Source organism: Macadamia integrifolia, chromosome 7 (assembly GCF_013358625.1).
Source record: "Macadamia integrifolia cultivar HAES 741 chromosome 7, SCU_Mint_v3, whole genome shotgun sequence".
Lineage (NCBI taxonomy): Eukaryota > Viridiplantae > Streptophyta > Magnoliopsida > Proteales > Proteaceae > Macadamia > Macadamia integrifolia.
Genome location: NC_056563.1, coordinates 24351466 through 24379041, shown reverse-complemented (window position 1 = coordinate 24379041; position 27576 = coordinate 24351466). Strand labels below are relative to the sequence as shown.

At 38.8% G+C, this 27576-nt stretch overlaps 2 protein-coding genes across 9 annotated transcripts in view; one reads left to right on the top strand and one right to left on the bottom strand.

Annotated features, from left to right (window-relative positions):
• The first annotated feature begins 404 nt into the window (after positions 1–404).
• On the top strand, positions 405–3217 carry LOC122083830 (ABC transporter G family member 6-like). Its single transcript, XM_042651739.1, has one exon. It carries the CDS (start codon positions 600–602, stop codon positions 2874–2876), a length of 2277 nt encoding a protein of 758 aa, XP_042507673.1. The 5' UTR covers positions 405–599; the 3' UTR covers positions 2877–3217.
• A 2074-nt stretch (positions 3218–5291) lies between these two features.
• Positions 5292–27576, bottom strand: part of LOC122084075 (SAC3 family protein A-like) — a 41109-nt gene continuing 18824 nt past the window's right edge. For 6 of the 8 annotated variants that reach the window (XM_042652114.1, XM_042652110.1, XM_042652115.1 and 3 more), the window contains 11 exons: positions 26756–27211; positions 21385–21486; positions 15814–15911; positions 14832–15009; positions 13922–14416; positions 13610–13750; positions 13277–13336; positions 9105–9235; positions 6107–6240; positions 5773–6008; positions 5292–5643 (listed from right to left, as the gene is read on the bottom strand). In XM_042652114.1, coding sequence (XP_042508048.1) covers positions 5545–5643; positions 5773–6008; positions 6107–6240; positions 9105–9235; positions 13277–13336; positions 13610–13750; positions 13922–14416; positions 14832–15009; positions 15814–15911; positions 21385–21486; positions 26756–27211 — 2130 coding nt within the window. In that variant the 3' untranslated portion in view covers positions 5292–5544. The remainder of the gene's footprint in view (positions 5644–5772; positions 6009–6106; positions 6241–9104; positions 9236–13276; positions 13337–13609; positions 13751–13921; positions 14417–14831; positions 15010–15813; positions 15912–21384; positions 21487–26755; positions 27212–27576) is intronic. The other 2 variants (XM_042652113.1, XM_042652117.1) reach the window with 2 other exon arrangements.

The window sequence follows — 27576 nt, the reverse complement described above, 5'->3', positions numbered from 1 at the left end:
CTACTAGCCTACTCTCTTCCGCCCCGGTTCTGCATCAACTTCTGTAGCCTCTCTAGATTATTGGATAGGCAACTGTCTGATGATGGAAATGGGCCCACTTAGACTCTCTTGTTTTGGGTTGCATGTGACTTAGGCAAGGCCAGTTTGGTCCAAGCAGATGAACAACACCCACACCTAATTTCATTAACCCTAGATACAATAACCCAATATTCTAAGAGAGAAAAGTTATTAAGTATACTATTTCAACTAATCAAATTTTGCCACGTGTTTAAATGAGGGTTTACGTGAAGAAAACACAAAAGATTAGGAGATGTAGCTCACCACCCAAAGGGAGGGAAAGATGGAGAGAAGAGGTTGATATTTAAGGCTATACTATGTATAGAAATGAAGCCAGAGAAGAAGCTAAGACTCAACTCAAGGAAGAGGAAGAGGAAGAGAAGCGACATTAATAGATGAAAAGGCTTACAACTTCCTACCTACCCATCAGTGCCGTTCTGTGACGGCTCTGCTTCACAGTTCACAAGCTTCTTTCTTTCTTTCTCTCTCTCTCTAACCCACACACTTCAACTTCCTCTCACGAAACCTATTTCAGAGCTCTAATGGCGCAAGCGGATACAGAGTATAGTTTTAAACCAGGGAGGTTCTTCCTCGACAGCCAACCACTTACTTTCTTTGAACGGCGACAACCCATGGAGGTGGAGACTCTATCTTGCAACCTCCGTAGCGTCGGTTCATATCCTACCTTGGGTGAGCTATTGAAGCGAGTCGGAGATGCTAACGGCGACGATACTCCGACTCACCCGGTTCTCGAGGTGGAGGACACGTGTCTTGATCTTGATGACCCAACACCCCTCCCTCTCCCTTTTGTTCTTTCCTTCAGTAATCTCACTTACAGCGTCAAGACTCGCCGGAAAATGAGGCTTCCGACTTGCTTTCGTCGGAAAAACAATAGGCTTGGAGCGACTGCTGATCAAGTGGTTCTCGAGAGCAGCAACTACTCCAACTCCAACACCAAGATTCTCTTAAACAACATCTCTGGAGAAGCAAGAGATGGTGAAATCCTAGCCGTTCTTGGAGCTAGTGGGTCCGGGAAATCAACGTTGATCGATGCCCTAGCGAATCGGATCGCTAAAGGCAGCTTGAAAGGATCAACCACATTGAACGGTGAACCCTTGGAGTCACGGCTTCTGAAGGTGATCTCTGCTTACGTCATGCAAGATGACTTGCTCTTCCCTATGCTGACGGTGGAGGAAACGCTCATGTTCTCGGCCGAGTTCAGACTCCCTCGGTCTCTCTCCAAGGCCAAGAAGAAAGCTAGGGTTCAAGCTCTCATCGATCAGCTCGGGCTGAGAAACGCTGCGAATACGGTGATCGGAGATGAAGGCCATAGAGGTGTCTCCGGTGGAGAACGCCGCCGTGTTTCGATCGGAACCGACATAATTCACGATCCCATTATTCTTTTCCTGGACGAGCCAACTTCCGGGTTAGACTCAACGAGTGCGTTCATGGTGGTGAAGGTTCTACAACGGATCGCTCAAAGTGGGAGTATCGTGATCATGTCCATACATCAACCCAGCTACAGAATCATTGGATTGTTGGACCGTATGATCTTCCTATCACGTGGCCAGACAGTATACAGTGGGTCCCCTTCAAGTCTTCCCCAATTCTTCGCCGAATTCGGACATCCGATCCCAGAGAATGAGAACCGGACCGAATTCGCACTCGATCTGATCCGCGAACTCGAAGGATCCCCCGGTGGAACCAAAGGCTTAGTCGAATTCAACCAATCATGGCAAACCTCAAAGCGTCCCCAGAGCGGCGATCCAGATCGACAAGGATTATCTCTAAAAGACGCCATTAGTGCGAGCATCTCAAGAGGCAAACTCGTCTCCGGAGCGACCAACGATTCCAGCCTTGCCTCGACGGTTTCCACATTCGCGAATCCGTTCTGGGTTGAAGTCGCGGTTCTATCCAAGCGATCCGTAACCAACACGAGAAGAATGCCGGAATTGTTCGCGATCAGATTAGGAGCAATCTTGGTGACTGGTTTCATCTTGGCCACCATGTTCTATCACCTCGACAATTCTCCCAAAGGAATCCAAGAACGATTAGGGTTTTTCGCCTTCGCGATGTCGACGACGTTCTACACCTGCGCCGACGCTCTCCCTGTGTTCCTCCAAGAACGATACGTCTTCATGAGAGAGACAGCTTACAACGCTTATCGCCGTTCCTCCTACGTTCTCTCTCATTCCATCGTCGCAATACCTTCGTTGATCTTCTTATCCTTCACATTCGCCGCCACAACTTTCTGGGCGGTGGGTCTAGCCGGCGGCGCAAAAGGGTTTTTCTTCTTCTTCGGAACCATATTGGGAGCTTTCTGGGCAGGGAGCTCGTTTGTCACCTTCCTTTCCGGAGTGGTTTCACATGTGATGTTGGGTTACACAGTGGTTGTGGCTATATTAGCTTATTTTCTTCTCTTCAGTGGCTTCTTTATAACCAGAGATCGGATTCCAGTTTACTGGTTATGGTTCCATTATATATCTTTGGTGAAGTATCCTTACGAGGGGGTTTTGCAGAACGAGTTCGATGATCCGACTAAGTGTTTCGTAAGGGGAGTTCAGATGTTTGATAATACGCCGCTTGCGGTGGTTCCGACGGCGATGAAAGTGAAGTTGTTGGAGACGTTGAGTAGTTCGTTGGGGGTGAATATAACAAGCACGACCTGCGTGACGACGGGACCTGATCTATTGACGCAGCAAGGAGTGACGGATCTGAGCAAGTGGAATTGCTTGTGGATAACTATAGCTTGGGGTTTCTTCTTTAGGATTCTCTTCTACTTTTCGCTGTTGTTGGGAAGCAAGAACAAGAGGAGGTAAAGAAAAGTCAGTTAATCAGTTAATTGGTGTGTCCAAATGCTTGTTGCTTGGCGGGAAATTCTTTTTTTTGAAAAATTGGGAATATTTGGGGTTGGTTGTATTTTTAATCAAAATTAAAGTTGGGTTGTTGTAAGTTAGATATGGACTTCTTCACTGTTTTAGACCCAAGGTCCTTTTTTTCCCTTAATATTGTGTAATTTTGTGGTTTACTCAAAAAATAAAAGTGTAATATTATATTCAAGCTGTAATTTAATAATTTCAGGGAAAAACTGGTAGTTGTAATGTCGGTTATAAAAGTTGTAATTTATTTTGAATTATTTATTGGAAACGTTTGAATGATACATTTACTAGTGTATTTAGAGCTTGATAACTTTTAATTGCCTCTTAGGGCAAATGTATTTATGTGAAATGGGTCACTGAGTCCTTGACACCTCGTGTTTCAGAGATTTAATCATATTGCATAACATAATGTGTATGTTGTCCCAATATATGAACTAAAATATTTTCTTTGGATGTAATTGATTGCAATTTTGATATTTAAATCGATTAAAAATTGGGATTGCTCAGGAACCTAGATCGGACCATTTTATTATTAATTAGTATCGATTCTTGATTAGTTTATTGGTATGATTTTAATCCTAGTCCCATAAAAGGTGGAATTAATTAGGCCTCTTTGCAATTACCCAGAACTGTCTTGATTGATATTTCTTCTTATTCTTTTCTTTTTATTTTTTTCTTTTTTTTGTTGAAAATTGACATCTCTATTTATCACCACGCATACAAGATGGGGACAAGTAAAATAAAATTTCAAAAAAGGCAAAAGATTTGTACACTGTCCATGTGTAAATTCTTTCGCACGCTAAGATACAGAATCGTGAGCCTTACCTACTTTCTCTCTCCTCAAATCCCCCCTATTCTATGACTTGTAATGGAGGCTTTCCGTTCACCAAAATTAGTGCATTCAGGCATATGAGTCAAGCCTCAACCTTTCAAAATTTTCAAAACCCATTTGTACAAGCTAGTTCATAAACATAGTATAAGATCTTTGTAGTGCTAATATTTATTTTGGGAAAAAAATATTTCACCCACACATCTTCTATCGTTATTACTCACCTCTATGTTAGAGATAAAAAATGCCCTTCATTGTTCCCCTATGCCTATCAAAATGCAATGTTGATCATATGTGAAGGACATTCTTATTTGCCATCTCCCCCTCCCCATTTTCCTTTCTCTCTATTTCCCACCAAACAAACAGCGTTTTTAAAATAATCCCCAAATAATCCAAGGACCAATAGGGGGCTAGCGAAGGTGTACCAATGCCTGCCTAACTGGGCCATCCACAACCACAAATCCTTTCTCTCTGGGCTCACATTAACATCACTACACCAGAGAGGAGAAAAGAACAAAGCCATTATTTCCTCCTGCTTCTTTCTCATTCACTTCAGCACCAGTAATTAGAGGATACCACGGTCACAATTGCAATCGAAGCCTCCCTTATTCTCATCTTCATCCACAACCACAAGAGCGGCAAAACCCTTCTTTGCCGTAACAGGGCTCCGCACTCAACTCTCCTTAAAAAGAAAGTCAGCCCGGGAGTCTTAGTTTAGCATCCTTTAGTTTCCTTGGGTTTAGAAATTGTCCTTTTTTGGTGGCTCAGTTGAAAGCACGCCGACTGAGAAAGACTCCACAAATATCAACGCTCTTCTTTCGAAAGAGCAATCATCTGTATGCTTAACACAAGCAATCCAAACAGTTATTAAACATTAAACATGTTTCCGGACAACAAGTGAAAGAGTGAAAGGGCCCACCTCACCACTCCCCTTCCCCAGGCCAAAAAAAGAAATACTTTTTGAAAAACCTATTCTATTTGACTAGGGCCTCCTTTTCTTTTCAATGAAAAGTATTTTATCTTAAAAAAAAAACCCTAACTAATAAAGGAAAAGGGGGCTTAGTCAAGAGAAAGCACCCCTAAACGAATGCCTCCTCTTATTACAAAAATATATTTTTCTTAAGTTTGAAAATTTCATTTCCCTTACGACCAAACATAGACTCGAGTAAACTGAATGGAGGAAAGGAAATTTCATTTTGGAGCAGCACCTTAAGTTGTTTCACTTTGCTTTTTAGTTTTGATTTCAAAAGCCTTTTTGAGGTCTATTTCTTTGTTTTCCCATCTGGCTGTAGTTGCTGCTCTATTCATCTTTTTAGTATGAAATATGGGCCTTCACCATTTCATATTGGGTCTCCGATTCTAAACAGAGAATTTGTCCTCTCAACATCTAACCACCCATTCAATTTCATTCCACTGGAAAGATGTCAGGTACTTAGAAGATCATCCTGGATCGCAGAGGTTATTATACACAAATAAAGGTAAGAGAAAAACAATTTGAAGGAGATTCTACATTGAAGCAGCACCAGTTCGCAAGAACAAATCTCCCTCCATTTCATTTGGCTTTTCTAATTTCGTACATCCATCCACACCCTAAAAATTATTACAGGTATAATGGCTGGCAAGAACACTCCCAAATAACCATGGGAAGTAAAGTCTCACCTTTCTCATCCATCGCTTCATCAAGCTGTCTGGATTTCTACTCATTAATACACTAGTAGACCTAGCGAAATGACAGATACAAGAGCACAAAATACATTAGTTTACAACCAAAAATAGCCTTCACGATGTTCGCGTTAGAAAATCAATAACGGCAAGATTTGTATCCCCATGGGCAACAGCATCTTCAGGTTCTGGCATGTAAAGGCTGGAAGATGAAGCCTGCAAATATAATGGACCATAGAGTTTTTAAGGAATATATAGGACCACCCACAAAGCTCACTTCAGAAACATGCATATCAACATAAGGACTTAGCCAATGCATCCTGCAGAACCAGAACTTGTGCTTACCTTCGTGTCGAGCTGCATCTCTTGGCTGTTGTCCTTGGTGAGGCATGCACCATGTGCCCTTAACCATTCCTCACATTCCTCAAACCCATCCATGTCTTTTTCTTCATTTCCTTCAGTTGTTGGCAAGACAGTTGTGAAGCCTAGGACCTGAGCAATGTACGCAACAGGAAGTGTAGGGCGATAAGAACGAGACATGCATTTCAACGCCTCAAACCGCATCTTCTCAACATAGAGATCTGTGGAGTGAGTGATACACTATGTTAACATATATGTATATATTATGTGGGTATACACATATGACTAGTATTGCACGAAATTGGAGACATATACCCACCCATTAGGCAGGTGTTCAAGTTGGGAGCCAACTTGTACAATCTGAAGAACAGCACATAGTTCCCTGACGTAACAGCTGCACGGACCGCAAGAGCATGCTTGACAGCTTCATCCTTTTTCACTTCATCTGATAATCTGGCAGCAAAAATTAAGTACAAGGAGACTAAGAGAGACTAAGTATTTGAGTTGTAAAATTAACATGTAATGAGATGAAATTTGAAGACAGTGGACAAGTCCAAAAACATTCTGCTCTTCAAATGCCAACTCTGAAAATATAACTCCAACGAATATGACTGATAGGATTGAAGAGTTAAAAATAGGTAGCCTAGTCAGCCAAATCAAACCATACAGCTACACAGTCACCTCCATGGCATAGTAGTTTGGTGAGTCAAAAGTACATGTAGAATAAGAATTTTGAGATTAACACATTGAACCCTTGCTCTTCAAAAGCCAGTTATTCCAAACTCTTTCAGACATAAATGACAAGGCTAAATCTTGCGGCAAAAGGAGGATTTAAAATAAATCCTCGCAACAATAAATCAAGATATTTCAAGGCAACTATTTAATCCGATTTCCATTTCATTCTCTTTTTGAATCAATTTTCTTAGATTTTATTCTGTCATTTTTTTAGGTTAAACTGTTGAGGGACCATACAAAAAGTGTGATTAAAAACAAAGATGTGAAAAGAAATCTTCATTTTAGTGAATCCAAGTAGACCAAGATGTGGATTAAAGGATTTTGAGCATTTATTTTAAAAAAATATTTTCCTTTTACAGTTTTCAATTTCTTTTTCTTCAAGCCTATGTTAGATTTTGATGTCTTAGTAAGAAAATAAGTTTGAAACGACAAACTTTTTTTTCTTTTTTGGGTTGGTGTAATTCAAAATCTGTGTTGAATATTCATAGAACAAGGCCTAGTTTAAAATTTGGCTAAAAAAGAAAATATATTATCCTAAAAGAATAACATTCAAGGGCTGGATTAATAATATGTAAAGATCTAGGGATTTCCATGGAGATCCATGGATCACTATATTTTTCTCAGAAAAAATTATAATTTATAATTTGTTGTTTTCTAAGAAAACCCAAAAGTTGCAATTCTAATTCTGATTTTGATAGAGAACTAATTGCATGTGAAATACATGTAGCCAATCTATAGATGTAATGTAAGATCCACAGATATCTGTAGTCATTAATGAAAGTTTTTTAATTTTCTAAAACTTTAAAAAATAAAAAAAAATATTTTCCAATTGTCTGCTATTATATTAGAACTATATGAATTTTTTAAATATTTTTTTAATGAAAATATGCACAATTATGAGTATTGAATAGTATGTTGTATACCTGTTGATGCAATAAAAGATCCATGTATATCTGTAATTTTTAATTAAAGGGAATAGGCTCTTAAAGCCTAAAGCATACACTGCTCCTCCTCACATTCAAACAATGATTAAAAAAAAAAAAAAACATGTTTGGGTGTAGTGCATCTTGCCTGCTCAGATAACCCTCTCCCTTGATAAAAAAAAAAAAGGGTAAATGTTTTCTTTCAGGGAGCGGGCCCATGCGCCAGCACCCTGGCCAATGAGAGCATGCTCGGGCATCAACCAGGAGGGGCATGGTGATGCAAGACTAGATCACATAGGACCTAATCCTAGGGAGGATCTGAAATTCTGGTGGCTGGATTGAGAGATCTGCTGGTTGAAAAGAAAAATGAAAACTTTTGGTGATTCTTCAAGAACTGGAATTGTAAGTGTCGGATGATCCTCAAATTTGGATCAAGTGGTCCTCCCAAGGTCCTCAACAAACCCTCAAAATCCTGCAGCAATCAAAGATCTGGTCTGGAAATTATGCAATCGAACATTCTTCTCGGGAAAGCCCTGTAACTGGATTTTGTAGCTTGGTTGTGTGCTCCTCATTCAACAAAGGATGGGATTTTGTTCTGAGAATAATATTGAATAAATCAAAGTAGAATAAGAGTAGAAAATAGAGAAAAAAAGTATAAAGGTGATCTTCGAAGAATGGGAGTAGAGGAGTGGCTATCTCAACCTGGACTTCTCACCCATAGCTATTTCAATTGTTGAACATCCTATCTCAGCAGTAAGGAGCAACAATGGCTGAAAATTTTAGTCATTCATTTATTAATTCTCAAAGTATTACATCATTTCCTCTTATATAATAGAGGGTACAACCCTACAATTTATAACAAACCCAAAATAGAAACTAACATGAAAATAGGAACTAACTGATTTAAGTAACTAAAGATTAACTTGTTCACTAAGTAACTAATATAAGACCATAAAAGACTCTTCTAGAATACTAAAGTCTGCTTCTCACTAGAACAAAAATGCTAATGGAGTACTCTCTAATTTTAGGGGATGCACTGCCTAAACCTTCCATCTCTTTTTTGAAATGTCAAACCCTCTCTATCTCACTTCACCTGGTTCGTACGAAGTTACGATCAACCTAGCAGCTGGTCAAGAAAATGAAGTATTCATGGATAAATGGATTGGCTAAAGATATTAATGTTAGGTACTATGTCATGTTACATACTAATATGTGAAGGGCACTACAATTTAAACATCTAGTATGTCCCAAGAAAGTGTTGTAGTCACTTCATATTTGTGCATCTAAATGTACTGTTATTTTCAATATAAATAATTATTGCAGTAGAGCACTAGTACTTTCAGTAGCCATATTTATTCTGGTCCAAGCTTAAATTTTTTTTCTGGGCAACACATCAAATTTCAACTTTTTTCCACTGTACTCTCAATAAATGTAGTCAATGTGATCAATAGATGTCATACTATAAGAGTTTTTCAAATAACAATAATATGGAGCACTACACCTAGTAAAAGAAGACACACAGGCTCCCACACTATGAAGGAACCTTCCCACATAATAAGGTCACAATATTGGAACTTGAAAGTAGATGTCCTTGACCAAGCAATAAGCTATGAAATCAACATCATCATGTAAAAAGGATATAAGGAGGCATGTGAAAACCTTGCCATCGACGATAAAAGATCTCTGTTGTTATTTGAGTGCAATATAGCACAAAGTAAGTTGTAAGCAGAAAATTCCATATGACACCCCTTGATTCCTTCTGCATAAAGGCTTTGTAGCTGTGATTGGCACTGCAAACAACATAGAGTAGAGTCAATTCTATAATAAACTAAAAGATTGCAATGCGTAAAATAACTTAACATAAACGTCTGCAACATATTACTTTTGACAACATATCTGATTTATATATGCCTTATGATGTAGATAAGTCACTTAAAGGGCTTATTTTATTGCAAATAAGCCTTGGGTTGAGTTATGTATGTGTTGTGCTTTTAATCCCATGAGTTTTATTTGTAATCGGCCATTTTAATGGGCCACTTTAATGGGCCTCAAATATGGGTAGAAAATAGGAAAACGGGATTCAATTCATTAGTTTAGTTAGAGTCCTGTTTTAAGTCTATTTCCTTTGTTATTTCAATTTCCTAGTCAGTTTAGGTTTCCCAATTAGTTAAGGATTGAGTTAGGCCTTTCTTTTTTAGTGTTTGAGTTAGTTTTGAGTCTTCTACATAAGTTTGGAAGTGGCTACAACATTGAGTACGAATTTATTGATGAAACAAAAGATGGCTTATGCTGGCTGAGATGCCCTAGGTGAGATGCTTAAACCAGAGGATGAGATGCCCATTCACTAGTTCTTCTTCCCCCTTCTCAACCCTCCATCGAATTCTCTTTCTTTTCTTTATTCTCTTATTTTTTGTTTATTCATTCTTTCGGTCCCGGAATTTGGTTTATATTGAATTTAGTAAAGATCCTGCCTGGGATTGGATCACTTGTGATTCTAGTTCTACATTACCTTAGCTGACTAAAGATCCATAAATTTGGTCAGATTTTTTTCCCTTTTAACAGTAACTCAACCGGTGCTTTTGTGCTGCCCACCCAAAGCAAAAAAGAGAGGAGGATGGATGTGTCAGACTTGTCATGTTTCCACCATTTTAAAACATTTAGCCAAAGTGCCAAACCTTTTAACAGGAATCTGGTAATTATTTATTACATCATGATAGGGCCTTTTCTGGAAACAGCTACATTGCATTATAACCCAAGTGCATTAATAGATAAGCCAGGGCATCCCTTGGAAGCAACATATTGTATTGGTGCCTGGTTGATGTGGACGTAGGCAAGCATTTCAACATCCTTGATGGGTTCAAGGAAGATGCTAGTCTAAAAGGTTAGGAACATTGTATATATGTATAACAATTGGTAAGGTTATAGACTTGATAGCTACTATGAGAAATACAGTCAATGTAGCATGTCACCAAGAGAACAGAAGGAAGGGAAAAAAGGCCACGAAGATTGATGGGTATGAACTTTCTAAGGGGGAAAAAAAAGAAGCAATTGGAATGAAGCAGTAGTAGATATAAGTCCAAAGAATGAAATTATAAATGATACAAAAATTATGATGGGACAAATGGACTAAAAAAAAACTTTTGGGAAATTTTGGATAGATTAGCTCAAGAAATTAGAGAGAGTTATTGGGTCCTAAATGGAGATGAAGGGAATGGGGAAAAATGTATGATATTGTAGATAGGAATCCAGAGAGAAGAAATGAGGCAGAGAATTTGGTTTTAAAATCTGTAATGCATATGATCTTATTATAGCAATGACACACTTCAGCAGAAGAGGACCAAATACTGATGTTTAAAAGAAGAGGATCCACATAAATTTTTTGGGTCTCCGAAAACGGTAGATAAATCAACATACAAAGATTGTAGGGTAAAACTAAGCGGAAGCCTAGTTACATAATATATATAAATGGTTTAAGATGATAATGCTATGTTGATTGAAATGGTTTTGTGGTTTTGTTTAAAAATCAGAACAAAGAAATTATCGGGAAATCTGGGATGCAGTAGCGCTACCTTGGACCACTATGAACCCATTTGGAGGCCCATATGAAGAAGAACAGGATCCAACTATGATCTGGTCCACTAGGATATTTAAGGATTTATTTAATAGTCTGCAATTAATATTGTAATCTTCTATTTTATCTTAGGGAGAGGGTTCCCCGAAAGGCAGTGTTTTCTTCTGCATCAGTGCGGGGCCAATGGGAGCGCACGTGAACCATCAACAGGGTCAGGATTTCCACCTTTCATGAGGGGTGGGGCGGTCATTTTGCCTCCTTTGTACCTTGGTCAGGGGCCACGCTGCCTTTCAGATTTTTTCCTCTTTATTTTATTCTTTTATTTTGATAGAGTAGATACATAGGAAAGTCGTTATTGTATTCAGTTTTCTTGTTTAAGGTAGTGTCCTAAGTAGAGTTAGTTTCTATTTTATGTTTGGAGTTCTCTCTTTATATTAAAGTAACAAATCAATGATGGAATTAGAATAGAATGAACTGAATTTTGTTTTCGTTGAAGCCTGTGTAGATTGGGGAAGCTGATTGACTGGGGTATCCTGTTCTTCCCCCCCCCCCCCCCCCCTTTTCTTCTGGTACAATTCCTCTCCCTTCTTTCCTCTTATGCTATTCCTTGTCAACCCATCTTACTGAACTTGAGATCCAAAGCTTGTTGGAGTTGTGAGTCAGAGAACTGCTTTCAGAACTGGTACTTCGTACACCGCCACGTTAAGTTTCAGATATTTTAAATTAAATCCTAGACTCTTAGTTTGAAGGATTGAGGGCTGAAATCAAGAGACCTTAGGCCAATTATCTATTCTTAAAATCTTACATTGATTGGAATCTTGGGTGAGGAGTTGGATCCATCGCAAAGAGCTTTTCTACAGCAGGTTCTGTTGCTCTTCTTGTAAGGTTGAAGACAACCACTTCCCTCATTTTATTTGCCACCATATTCCTTACTTTCCCCAAATTCCCCTCCCTTACATCAGCAATCCTACTTCTATCTTTATTTTTGGCTATTATTCTACTATTGAGGAAGACACAATCGAATTGAATGTACTACTCCGGGAGAAGAATTTTATCAGCCAAGAGAAAGCATGCAATAGAAAAAAGAGAGTTATTTTATTAGAAATATCAAGCATAACGAAGGCTATCAAGACCATGGTATCAAGTCTGGACATGTATCAGGCATTCAGGAATACCAGTCCGATACATATCAGGATTTGCTCCTTCGATACCATACAGCAGGAGACAGGACAAGAAAAAAATATCATATATCTCAGTATGTATTGATCCGTATCAGACGATACAATATGAGATAGGTCAATACATACCGAGACAAATCAATACGACAAAGAAGAGAAGCAGCACCCACCGCCACGGGTACAGAGCAGCAGCAGCAAAAAGAAGACGACGATGAAGGTGTAAGAGCATAGTTGTCAAGGCGTTGCCTAGGCCTTCTTGTACTCTTAAGTCTCTAATTCTAGTTCTGGTTTTACGTCAATCAAGTGTTCTCTCTCTGTTATTGCTCCATCTTATTCTTCATATTATTCTCCTCCTCATCACAATTTTCTCATATTCTCTCCCTTCTGCTCCTGTTTTTCAAATCGAATTCATTACTCTGCAATTGTCTTGCTGAATATCAATCTGAACTGCAGTCTGCAAACATGAAGTTCTGCAATTAATTAGATTGATCATCGATCCCAGATATGTTCCTCAGATCCGATCATCAAAACCTGCAGTACTTTCTCAGTTCTTGCTTGTAGCTTGAATTTTAAGCTAACTGGCTTTCATCTAGTTTTAGATCATGGCTGGAGCCTTGAATTTCTTCCACCAGGATCACCTTGGCGCTGTGACAAATATGTTTTAGACCTCTGATTTTCAAGAATATTACATTGAATGATAGGTGTGGTTAACTCTAAACTTAACCAGAATAACATCCATAACTAATCATTGGATATTTCTCTTATTTTCAGTCAATTATGTTCATAACCTGATTCTATCGCTTTCTATAAGATCCTTGTTGTGGTTCTTTCTTCTAGTTTCCTTTCTAGACACTTGAACTGCAATATAAAATTGAGATATTGATTTTATTTTCATTTAATTGTGTCCATAACCTGAATCTATCGACGTCTAAATCCTGGTTGTAGTTCTTTCTTCTAGGCTCCTTTCTAGAACCTTGAACTACATGTCTACATTAAAGAAGCAAGTTATGACAACTCCAAACCCCACCTACCCACCCACCCAAAAGAAAAAATTGTCCACTCACAGTGATGAACCCACAAACCTGATTATACTCTGGCAGATCCCCAGCTTCTATTGACAATCGCGCATGAGTTTCATACACCTGAAAGAAGCTAGCATGAAACACATCAAACAACTTCAAAGAAAAGTTTCTTTAGCCAAATGGAAAGTCATTCTTCAAAACAGGTGGTATCTACCATAAGGCTAAATGAAACTTTACAAGATATAATCATAAATCAACAGCTTGAGAAAAAGAACTTACATTAAATCCAACACAATTGATGGACAAATGAATCTTTGGGACAGGAAAACCCAAAATTCAATACATCCAGGAAAAACTATACAACTAGGAAGCACAAAGGATAATGGACTATACCTTGACGGTTAGTTCATTACGTATCCTCTGTACAGTCAAATCCTGACGAATTGATTTCAACTGATCACACTTGTAGAGATAGTTCTTTTGAGAACTTAAAACCATTAGGAGAGCTTTTTCTAACACCTCCTCCGGCCTAACCTGTAAGGAAATTCAGTGTTTTCATTCCACACAACAGTTTAAGCATACTGACTATACTCAGGATGCTATAGAGCACAAGCATGGAATTAATTATCACATCAAAAGGATTCTAACTCAAAATATCTAAAGGTTTAAAGTGGAAATGTTGGAATGAAACAGTAAGGTGATTACAGTCGCAGGGTCAGGTGCAGAAGTAAGACGCAAATAGCGCTTCTCAATTTCCTGGCAGGTTCCTTTGACAGTAAAGGCATCCCAATCAATATCCTCTACAGCCCTGCTGCCACTGTCATTATAACTTCTGCTAAGCTCCAGAACGCTAGCCCTTCTAGAATACAAACTTCCAGCTCCAACAGCCTTTTGCCTAAAGTGCTTGACTCCTGCTTGATGTCCATGTGCCTTCTCAAATCGTTTAGAACGATTTTCACGTCTTTTTCTTTCCTCTGGCGAATTTGCTAGAGTTATTGCACTTGAATAATATGCTGCCAATCCCTGTTCTTTATCACTATCACTGGAACCACCACCGTTTTCAGCAGTGCCGAAGTTATCACTAAGCCGCTGTTTCTTAACTGGCCTTTGAACATTTTTACTTGGAGTTTGATGTTGCAAAGGAGGGAGTTTGGAATTATTCCAACCATCGTCTGTGCTCTCACATTTTCCACTGGACAACTGCAAAGAGTTGATTTAAATTAGACTGAGTTATTTATCTCAATTCATTCATGAACTTCCCAACAAACAAAAGCTAGTACAGACAATGTAGAATGGTTGTCTAGAAACAGTTATCACGAACATGTTTCCAAGGATTGCCGATATTGATCCAGTTTATCTGATATAGATCAGTGCTGGATGGGACTGATCTGCAATATCAAAAGCAAACCACGGGTTTTTGCTGACTGGATCAGCTGACGAACCCATGTGGATTGGCATCGTCCAGGTGATCAGGAGTCTGATATTAGTCTTCAACTCTTGTGTGAAAAAAAATATATATATATATATATGAAATCACATGTTTGCTGGGTTTCAGCTCATGATCAGAATGAAAGAAAAAAACATGTTATTGTACCAGAAAGGTTAAAGAGATTACCACCCCATCCCTTTCTTTGAAATGGTCCCAATTAACCTCTTTTACTGAAACATGATTGACAGATGGCACTTTCTCAACCAATTTCTCCTCTGATATAGGTTCCCACCTGCTTTTGGTACGTCTACTCGGACTTCTTTTGTACCTCGGTAATGAAGAAACAGCACCAGAACTCTCCCCACTGCAGCAAAAAAGAGTTTAACTAGATCAAGCATCATATGAGACATGTTTTTAAACAAGAAATTGCCTCTTGGTTACTGACCTCAGAAGGTCCTTTGAATGATTACATATACAGAACCAAGCTAATCAAAGTTTCTCTTCAGTAACATCAAACGTTCTTATATTAACAAATAACTAATAAGAACAATATAATAATGAACATACTTATGTTCACAAGGAAAAAATTAGAATTCTCCAGACATTTAAGAATCCAAGAGAAATCCTATATAACCGCTGAAACTTTCCTCTCCTTTTTTCCCCTTTTTTGGGGAGGTTTGAGTGTGTGTGTGGTAAACACAAACTTGTGAACTTTCAAATGAAATTTTAAACCAACTGGTCTGATGTTTTTTAAGGATGGGTGTCTTCTCTTTACATGTGACATCCTAGTTCAAATGGTGGTATTCTAAACTTTCGCTTTAGAATAATTGAGGCATCTAACCGGCCGGCCAAACTGTCTGGCTCGGCAGATCTCCTCATTGCTACGATAAGTTTGCCCAAAGTATGGCCCAGAGTACCAAACTGCCACCCCAATCCAAAAGTATAAAGATGATGGTTGAAAATAATGAGGAGCTGGGTATTTGGACTCCAGCTATAAAAGTAAAATATTAAACAATCATGAATCATTGAAGTCAAGAATTCAAAATTAAAGTAGAAGTATCTCTCAATCATCAACAATCATCGACTTTAAAACCTGTTGAGGAAACTTGATAATTATGAAATTTCCTTAGATTCGAATATTACTGCCAAAGAAGAAAAGAAAGCATACTCCTTATTGATTGTATCCACATCCGGTAATGGGAAAAGAGGTTCGATATCCCAGTCTCGTGTAAGAAGTGTACCATCAGCAGATGCTTTTGTAATCATCTGAAATGAAAAAATGAGGTTCAGTGAACATCACACATAAAATTTTAATGACAATATAAAGAGAGTAGTGGCGACCCCACAATGAATTCTGCCAGGAAATAATGCAACCACCACATTTTCAATGACTTGACATAGATTAAAAACACTGAGCAGGTACTATTAAACATTTTCATTTCTTAAAAAACCAGACGGAACCAGCAGTCAAACTGGAGGAAACCAGAACCGCCTTATTCTTTGTCTGATCTGAACTCTGAACATAGGACTGTCTTCTTCAAAAACCGGAATCAAACTGCCCAGATTACAGAATACCAGCCCTGTTTTCTGAAAACCAGACAGTTCAGTTCAACATGTCGATACAGTCAATTAATTAAAATCAAGATTGGCATTTGAAGTGAATCAAACTAAGAAACTCTGGGTAATAGATTAACACACCAACCACCGTGCTAAGAAGAAAGTACTGAGCTCATTTCAATCATTTCTAATTCCTTTTACAGATTCAAATATTTTTTTATTTTATTTTTCAAACCAAAGTTTGACCAGTCAAACCCGGAACCTGGCCCTTTTGGGTCTGAGGCATGGTACGGTTTTAAAAACTATGCCTACACTTCGCTGTCAGAAATTTGTAAACAACAAAAGCAACAATAAAGGAAAGCATCATCACTCACCAGCATATCATCACCAGGGACCCCTTCCACCACACCCATTTTCTTGTCACATGACTGACAGCTTTGCAATTTGACAGTTAGATAGATGGGGGACTGCCAGGATAATTCACCTGTCAAATTTGGTTGCCATATGGCACATGCCATATGTGACCCCCCTTCTCTCTCTCCTCCCTCTATGTTATTTTCAACCATTAGTGGTATAATGAGTTCTGGGAGAATGTGACAGGACCCCTGCCCCCTCATAAGGTGTTTTTTTCATGCTAGTTAAAATAAGGGTCCGCACACACCCCAATACTCTCCATTAGGTGTTCTCGGTGGATCATAGGACTGAAGCCTGGATCCTTAAAGAAGCCAAATGAATGGGATCAAAACAAGGGTGAAGATGGGGAAGGAAGGAATCCAGGTTTTGTAATGCTACTTCTTGTTGTACCTTTTTCTTTTCTTTTCTTTTTTTTTTTTTTTTTTTGGGGGGGGGGGGGGGTGTGCACTAATGATGTACCATTTCTGCATTTGTCACCCCCTTTCTTTGGTTGAATAAATTTCTTCATACATCAAAAGTAAAAAAACGATAACAGCAGTAGTCCATGGCTCTTGAGAAGATCCCCCAAAAAAAGAAAAATCTTCTACAAAACCAGCTGATACTTGGTTAGAAATGGGCTCTTGATCATCCTATTGGGTTCCAAATGAAGTGTAAAAAGAAGAAGAAAAATGACGGCCTTGGACAAGAACGTAGAGGAACTTATAACCTAACCTATTGCGAAGCAAATAGCCAAAGGATTGCAAGTGACTTTGCTAGAGGTACAGGTAGGATGGATATAATCAAGAGGAGCTAAACCGGGTTGTGGTTGCAAAGGCATATACAAGAGCATATAGTGTTGGTTATCAAGGAACTTTTTGCCCGGACATAAAGAGGAGCTCTTTTCATATTCTTCGACCTCTCACAATCAATCATGAACTTTATTCATTGAGTCCAAAGAATATAACATCATTAGCTTAGTGCATTTGAGTTGTTACATCTAGTAGGTTTGGAGGTCAAATCTTGAAATAGGGCATGGACCTAAGTCTTGCCTGAAATCTAGGTCAGAGTAAAGCAGATATCCATATACACCAGCTCAATGTCCAACCCAAACCTGGACAAGAAGCCTAAGAGAGCTCCAATGGGTTCGAGCAGTCTCCTACTCCTATAGCATGGTTTAAGATGTTCAATGAAGTGATAGAAAACACAGTTGATGATTCATTGATCATCCAGTACAGTAGCACACCAAGGAAAAAGTCACTCTTCTCATTGTACATGTTTGATGACAGTGGTAAAAGGGATCGATCAAATAAAATAATAGAGGACATAGATTCTCACTTTAAATTTATGCAGATAGCACTTCTCATCCCAATTAGTTTTCAAGGCATTGCCTAGGCGTCCAAGCGCCTTGATCTCGTTGGACGCATAGGTGGGTGCCTAGGACGCCGTGGCCACCTTGTTGGTTTCGCCTTGCATCTAGGCCCCCCTTAAACGCCTTGGCTCACCTAGACGCCGTAACAACTATATTCCCTAATATTCATAAGATACTATTCTCATTGTACACGTTTGCTTTTAAGAAGTGATTGATTCTGGTCTCTTACCGTGCATACTTTTTCCTGGATTCATAAGTGAACTTGCTTGTTCCAGTGGAATCTGAGGTCAGAACATGACTTAGTGGATTAATTGGCCAAGGACCCAGAAGGTGCTTTATTCCCTTATAATACAGGCTACCCTCCAAGATCGAACCTCAGTAAGCCCAAGCTATTACAATGGTAGAATCGCGTCCAACCAGAATATTAGTGAAACCTTCCCAAATCGCAAATTCCAAACCAAACCAGAATGCCAGTTCAGCTTGCATTGAATCTTCCACCCCCATTGGATCCGAATATACCTTTCTAGTAAATCCTGGGCAAGACCTTATGACAATTCCCACTCCCAAGAGTCCCGGCTTGCCCAAAAGCATCCATCAAAGTTGAGGTTCAGCATTCCAGCTATGGAGAAGACCACAAGTCCTTAATGACCCTTGGCCTGATGTAGATCAAAGCATGAAGAAGAAGAGCAGAATAAAATTCAAAAAAGAAAAATAAAAAAAATTCTGCTCACGTGAAAAGTAGCGTGGGCCCATATGGACAGTTTGTGTGGAGGCTATGTCAGTGTATTGTTACTGGAGGTAGAAGACTCTCAGAAGATCTTGTGGGACCCAAGGACAGCATGCATTGGAAGAAAGATGCTGCCAAGATCTCTTAAAGTATGTTTTTTTTAGTTAGTTTCTATTTTTCTGTTAGCTTAGATTTTATTTGTCTTTAGTACTTTCTATTTTGGTTAATAGCTAAGATCTTAGTTAGCTTTTTGTACAAGTCTTAATATTGCTTTGTAAGAGATTATATTTTTTTTTCTTCCCTCTATGGTTTTCTTTCTTCCCTTTATAGTTTTAGCAAACTATCACTATAATGTAAATATGTAATGGACCATTGAGAGTCCTACCAACAATTTTAATTAAAAGGAAAAAAGAGTTTCTTTACAATCATGTTGCTGTGAGAGAGTTTGATGTAAGGTGGTTTACACTAGGTAAACAACCCCAGTTGATGATCAAAACTCCAACCTCAACCTCAGAATACAGTTTCAGACTCAGGATTCAAAATAACAATACAAACTATAAATCTGGGCTGAATTAAAAAACTCAGAGAACTCACACAAGGGCCTAATAGTCCAGAAAATCTGGTCGAGTGCAGCTTAGGTATAGGCCAATAGGTCCTCCAAATATGACTCATAGATGGGCTTAGAAGGACAGTAACACAGCAGGCTGAAACCCTGACAGAACTAGGGTTTAATGCTCGAATGGGAGAAACTTGTTGTGACTTCAAAGGCTCCAAGGACCTGGTCAAGTGTCACTTTTACAGGGCAGAACTGATCCTCAAAAAGGCAAAAAGAATGGAGGACAGACCTGTCGCCTGTGAGATCTGGACTTTGATCCAAGTTTCCAAATCCCTGACAATGGCTGGTCGATTCTGGTCTCCTAGGCTTTTCTTCAAACTAATCTTGTGGGCGTGCATTAGGTCTTCAAACAGGCATGTAGTGACTCTCAAAACTCTGTCTCAACAGTAGAATAAGAGAGAATAAGAAAACAGAAAGGAATCGATGGAGGGGTTGAGAAGGGGAAAGAAGAAGGGATAGGTTTCGGACATCTCACCCCTCAGGTTTAGGCATCTCACCCTCTCAAGTTTAGCTCTCTCAACCATGAGTCAAAACTCAATTCATAACTTCAAATCTTCATTAATTACAAATTGATTACAGGAGCTCCTCTTATATAGGAGTGAGTTCAGCTTACAAATTAGAAAGTAACCAAATTAGAAGCTAGCATAGAAATAGAAACTAAGCTAAAACTTCCTACAGCCAACTACTTGTTAACCAAGCAAATACAAAAATAGAAACTACAAGGACAGCTAGCGTGGAGTAGTATTTGTTACTTGCGGTAGAAGATTCTTAGAAGATCTTATGGGACCCAAGGACAGCTTGAGTTGGAGGAAAGATGCTGCTAAGATCTTCTAAAGTCTTCTTTTTTAGTTAGGTTCTATTTATATGTTCAGTAATTTCTATTTTTCTGTTACCTTAGATTTATTTGTCTTCAGTACTTTCTATTTTGGTTAATAGCTAAGATCTTAGTTTTTTGTACAAGTCTCAATACTGCTTTGTAAGAGACTTTCTATTTTGCTTTCTTTCCTCTATAGTTCTAGCAACTATCAGGCAACTATCACTATATATGTAATGGACCATTGAGAGTCCTACCAATAACTTGAATGAAAAGGAAAAAAGTGTTGCTTTACAACCATGTTGCTGTGAGAGATAGTTGCTCTGGGAGAAAGAGTGCTGAGAGACCAAAATACGCCGTGGGTGAGAGGCCCATCCTTTCTTTCCTCCTCCTCTATGTTCTGTTTATTCTCCTGTTCTATTTTATTTTTCTGTTATTTAACCTAATCCTGAGAAAAATTTGAAGGCCTGTTGCTACTACTGAAAGTTACTGTTGGACAGCCTATTGATCCTGACAGTAGGACAAGTCCTACTATTGAACCTTAACCTCCTAGAGAATATGATATTACTCCAACTGTGGAGGAGACTGACCCTGGGCCTACTATAGAATATGGCATTCCAACTGTGGAGGAGGCCACAAGTCCCTCTTACTGACCCTTGGCAGCTTGGCCTCCTAGAGAATATGATACTACTCCAATCACTAAAAGACAGATATAGCTTCAACATCTCTAATTAGGTCATCCACCAAGGCCTAATGAACCACTGCTGTCCTTATTTTCTCAATGAACGTGATCTCCACAGAACTCTTCACAGAATAATATGGCATTCTTCTCCTCCCAAACACACCACAATACTGCTAGTCGAATGGCTCTCCATAAGAACCTCCCCCCTTTCTCCAAATGGAGCCAGATACCAAATAGCTCCCCTACATCTTTCAGCAAAACACCTTCATTAAGTAGAATCCTAAGAGTTTCCGGATCTTAAAATAAAAAACAATGAAAAGGATACAAGAAAAAGATTTACATGAACTTACCGTTAATATCCAATGACCACACCCTTTTCACCCTAACAGGCTCTGAACACCTTGAATCTCCCTTCCCCTTTTCCCCTCCCAAAGTTGCACAAAATAGAAATCTAGAAGGTAGAAGCTGTAGAACGATACTAAAGAAATAGCATGTAAAAGATGGCCAGGACACAACTGAAGGGTAAGGAGGTAAAACCATATCAACATAAAATACCATATTTTTTAAATCTGCAACCTTACCTCCTTCATTATGTTTTGACAAGCTGCCTTTTGAGAATCTTCCTTGCAACGGGACAATGCCCTTTCCACATAAGCACGTAGAGATGCAGGGAACATGCCAGGCTTCATCCAACAAAAAGCACAATAGAAATTCAATTTCCAGAACGGGAAAAAAAAAGAAACTACATTATGAAGTTAAAAGTACAAGAAAGAAAGCATAACAACCTAGCATTGTCATCAGTGTACAGATAATTAATTGCAAATCTACAATAGGAGAAAGTGATAGAGAGATATCTATTACTCTCAGAGTTTTAGCACCTGAATGAAATCCTGACAGATTTCTAGGCGTTAAAAATGGGTATGAGGTTTCACAGACTCTGCAACCAATGAAATCAAACGCTATCAGGTCTATACTGTTAAGTCGAAAACAAAGGAACATAGGCTTAGCTTTCCATAATTTTTAGTCCAGGACTGACTGACACAGAGACTGAAGCTGAAGCAAATTAAGGTGACAAAGCATGAAGAGGGACACTGTAATCAGGCATTCAAGCTCTCCATAAAATAATAGAGGCTGCCATTACAATTCAATAAATGTATAATGACCCTATGAGGTAATAATTTGATGGAGTTAAATGGAAATGTGATTGGTAATTTAAGATGTGGAGCAAAGAAAGCAAGAGAGTAAATCTCGAGCAGATTAGGAATAGAACATAAATCACGGATGGTATTACTGAAACAAAGTTCCAAATGGGATTGTTTGTAGTATAACTGGAAATTGTGCTCATCATATCTCAATGGTAGCCAAAGGAAACAGAAGTAAATGGACCTTAACCAAACACTGGGCCCAATTAGGTAACCATAATTTCCCAAATTATGGATTATGTCAACCATTCAGCCATCAATACTTAGGTACTCTCAAAAGTAGCAGTAAAGCAAAAGATAAAGGAGGAGAAGCCAAAGGAACAAAAAAACTATTTTTACAGAATTTTTTTGGGGGGAGGGGTGGGAGGGATGAATAAATAACAAGTAAAATCTTTTATTGATCTGAGGAACAAATTATACAAAAGCACAGGAATTAAATATCAAAAAATCTGAAGAAAGAAACAGAAAAGATAGGGAATTGTAGTACCAAACCACAAAACATATGACTGGAATTTCTAAGCAATGATGCAGATCTAGGGTTCCAATAACACAGTTCGGATTGCTTATGGGTCCACCCGGATATCAAATACCAAGTTGCAAGGAAGGAATGCAAACTATAAACCAGAACTTTCAAGGGATTGTTCGAGGCAAAGAAATAAAAAGGAATTAATGTTTACTGTCCACGAATAAACTTGGAAGGGTGTATAAATTATAAAATTAGGATAAACTAGGATAATAGCCGATGTGAGGGGTATTAATTGAAACTAAAATAATAAAATAAGAAAGCAATAAAATCGTGGGATGAGGGTCATCTTCTACCTTGCGACAGAAACAGGCAGTGATAATATTGGAGATCGAATGGAAATCTCCTTCACACAAGCCCTTTCAACTTGGGGTTTTTGAATCTTAAGCAAAACCACAGAGCCTCTGAAACCCAGGTATTGAATCACCTAAACGCAACTGAAGAGTGTGATTTCTAAATGACTAAATCTGAACCTGTACCTGGTGGAACAAGGAAGATGAGGGTATGATGTGCAATGAAATATCAAGGGTAGAGGAAAGGGTTTCAAGCCACATGCTGGAATTTGAATCGTCCAGAGAAGGGTAGTGTATGCTCCAAGCTTCAGACCCAAACCAGTGGAGAATCTTTGATCGATGGGCTCATTTGTATGGTTCTGTTTTATTGTCAATGGTAGAAAAGTGACAACTTGCTGAAATTAAGAGAGGAAGAAGAATAACAGAAGGAGTTTCGCTGGGATAGGGAAGAAAGAGGGTAGAAGAGATTTCAAAGGAGGGGAGAGATGAGAAGATGAAGATCTGATTTGCGCCATAACGAAACCATTTAAAACTTTCATTACAAATCTGAGTATTGTTTGATTACAATCTGGTATTTAAAGAAAATAATTAAACACTCCTAACTGTAACCAAAAACTGAAATTAAACTTCACTCTAATTGGGACTCATGACTCTAAATATAGACACCACTTATTAGCCTATTAAAATAGAAAATTACATAATAAATCCAACTAACAAAATTCCAAACAAATAAATAAACTAAAATATCCTACTAAATCTAAAAATCCAATTGGACCCGGTTAATCTCAGTCTAAAGTCTAAACTGCCAGAAGGGTCGACTCGGTTCAGCCATGATTCTGCATCAAGCAGTGTGTAGCAAAGAATTCTAGAAGGAAGTATTACAGCAAGTTTCCTACTTTCTAGGAATCAATTCTAAGGAAGCACTGTGCATCCAGGTTATGCAGCAGCAGTGCAAGAAGTTTTCATTAACTGATCAAAAAATTGCTCACACGCATGTACATACAGCCAAATGAGTCCTACTCATTCATGGACTTCTTTATTCATACTTGGTTTGTGCACAAGTACCTAAACCTATTAAGCTACGTACCTCCTCCCCCCCCCCACAACCCAAACACATAAGTTGATTCATAAAAGATTAAAAAAAAAAAAAAAAAAAAAAAAAAAAAAAAAAAGGTCAAACTTGAACCCGACTACACACATGACCCAGCCTAAAACAAAGCATCTCAAAAGCGAACCTGCTGCCAGAAAGCATTCCAGAAACTAAAATCATCACCTATACCACCCTTCATAATTAAGTGAGCTTCCTATTAGCTTTCTCGTCCGCCACCCCCTATTTTAGCTTGATGCATAGAAATAAACAAAACTACAAGAAGCTCCCAGGTGCTATTGGGGAGGGGGGGGTAATGTAGTTAGAGTTGAGGTTCAAAGTTTCGGTTTCAAGCCAGGTTTCGACCTCTGAAACCTAGTAAGTTTCGGCTGCAGGCCTTCTCTATACAATTATTTTGACACGAATAAGTGTAATAAATGGAATCTCAAAAAATCAAGTTGGTAGTTCAAATAAGGGATGGGATATGGAGGGAAATAATAATTATTGTGAGGGGACTAACTTGGAACAAGGATAAATTAAAGAGTGGAGGGTAAATAAAGAGAAAAGTAGGGTTAATAAAGAGGGTAGAAATAAAAGGCTAAAGAAATATCTCACACATGAGGTTGTCTTCAACCTTTGGACAAACAATGGCAGTAGAATCAAATCCGGTTCAAAAGAGAGTTCTCTCTCATGAGGACTCCTATCGAAGCGAAGTTTCAGGAGGAAGTTCGAGATCCACTGTACTCATGAATTATGCTGTAGGCAACTCATCCTCAAGCCACAAAATCAGTAATAATCCCTGGAACCAGGTAGGGCGATAGCTTTCGGTTCAGACCTGAGTTGCAGGTTTCGTTTCTCGTAGTAGGGTTGGATCAAAAGCAAGAAACTCTAAGGCCCCGTTTGTTTAGAAGGGAATTTGGGGTAGGAATGTCTAACTGCTGGGTCCCACATGTTGGTGGGGTTAAAGGTAGGGAAAGTAAAGTTGGAGGAAAGTTGGACTTTTCCACCCCAACCTTGTTTGGTTAGCACATAGCTGTGGGAGAGAGAGAACAAAGGAATGAAGACAGAGAGTCATTAATTGCAATGACTTCCCACCACACAAAATCCCACCAATTTAGTAGGACTTTGGAAGGGGAAGGGGTGAAAGCCACATTAATAGATAGGAAAGCTCATCTCCCAATGTTGTCAAGAGTATTTCCCACCCCATTATATCCAAACACATGATTTTACTGTGCTTTTGGGAAAATAAGTACAACTCTCCCACCCCATCAAAACCGCCCTAAAAAAATGGGCCCTAAGGGTTTGGTCACCTAGAGAAGGGCTACATTTGACTCAAAGCTCGGAACCAATTGGTAACGAACAAAGATTCAGCAAGCTTTCCTTTTGAGACTGATATTACTGTCCAGAAACAGAGGATGGGGGAATAAACCAGAAAAGAAGAAAGAGGAGAAGAAAAGAGAAGAGAATGAGGAAGAAATAAAGAGGCAGAGAGAGAGAGAGATGGCACAAGGGAGGGCGGGGGAAGGTGACACGACCAATCAAAACCACCAAAGTTTCAACCAAAAAAAACAATTCATTTCAACTCTGAAATCCCCATCGGTTAACATTCGTATAAGTATCAAAAGAAAACCCAACATGAAAGGAAACCTACTCTAATTTGGAAACTTAAATTAATTGAACTAATTGGAAACTAAATCCTAATAGTTATCTCCTACTTACGCAAACAAAATAAAAAACTGCATGTTAATCCCAAAATAGAATTAAATAATTTGGCTCCAAGTCGGTAGCTTTGATTTTAAATTGGATCCATTCATCTCCATCTGGATACCCGTACGTGATTGGATCGGTCCAATGCTGTGAACCTGCATCAAGCGTTCTCAGGTCCTATTAGGGAAGGAGATTCTACAAGAGCTGAGTTGATAGCTTTAAAAACAGAAAATGATCTCTTGTAAATAAGGGTTGGCTTTGAGCTACAATTGAAGGGGATTCAGCAAATGTGATTAGGTGGACGGCAGGCTCAAAAGAAGCTCATTGGCGCTATAATCATCTAATCAGGCCAATAAGACAGCTTGCAGCCCACTTCAATTTTCAATTTTATAGGTGGCCAAGAAGCACTAATGGTGTGGCAGATGATTTGGCCTAAGCAAAGGGTAGTAAGGTCTCCAATCAGTTTTAGGGATTCTATTCCATTGTGAAAAGTAGAAGTATTTCTTGTTCCCAGTTGCGGTTGAGGTGTTGATCCTCCAGAGGAGCAATGTTTGTGTTGTCATTGTACCTTTACATAGCTTTTATGTTATACTAGGTACCACTTTTTTTCTTTCAATAATATTGCAATAATTATCTCCCCATCCCCACCACCCCAAAAAAAAAAAAAAAGTGTAAATTTGAACCAGACTAACATAACTGACCGAGCCCAAAATACGGCATCTTACAATGAACCCAGTTGCCCAGCATACATCCCAGAAACCGACATAATATCCATATCACCCTTCATAATGATGGTCAAACATCAGCATGTTACTTAGTGTCAATATTTGTTGGCAGAAAATAACTGACATTTCCATTTCCACAGAGACCAACATCGTCATCAATACCAACCAACCAAAGACAACCACCTGGCAATTTAAGATTGTAGGAACATTAAGCAAATAACCATTTAATAAACATAATAAAGTTTCACAGAGTTTCAGACAGGCACTGATATTAATTCACTACAGTTTAAGTGCCATCTCATTTCTCAGATGATAACTCTTTCCCCAGAAATAAGTGAAAATGCTGATCTTCTGAAATAACAAATAAAAGGAAAGAAATGGAAATAAAAGCACACAAACAATATAGAAGTCATACCTTGAGCATGGAATCAGCGTCATCATGAGAGGGCACTTTGTTAGTAGGCTTTGGCATTGAGACACCGATATAAGCTGGCTTTGTTGCTGCATTCGTTGTAGAGCTATCCTTATCGGTTTTTGGCAAGCCCAAGCCCAAATTTGAAGCAATTCTAGGGTTTGTTGGAATCTGCAATTTGCTTACCCGACGTGTATCCAGAGAAGGAAAGGTTTGCAATGGTGGCTGATAATTCTGAGGGACCTGGTTCTGAGGAACATGGTTGGTAACAGAATATTGTAGATTGGACCCCTGAGGACAAGCTATATTCTGCTGATCCCTAGTGCTATCATATGGAATTGGATTTTGATCCAAAGGTTTTTGAAAGTATGATGGCATTGGATTGACATGACTTTGGACTCCTGACGTTCCATGTTTCCAGTAAACATTGTAAGCATCACCTGTCACATCACTAGCCTGCTATAAAAACCCAGAAAGATGAGAATCAGTTTGGCTGACATAAAAGAACATATAAACAACATAAAATTTCAAATTTTCAATAGCAACAACAATCATAAAATTGAGACATGTTGTGACTATAATGATCATCAACACCCAGATGCATCTTGTTTCTTTTCATATATTGCTCATTAATTTAACCAAAAATGGGACTTAAACAGAACAAGTGGCAAATGATACTAGACAATAGAGCGGGGAGTTGCATCACAAGCACTAATCCTTTCAAGTTCTTTGACATTTGGTGTCTCCACATAGGTTTCCTCCCTGTTGTTAAGAAGACTTGGGAGTTACCTGTTCACTCTTTTTCCTCCCCTCCCCCCCCCCCC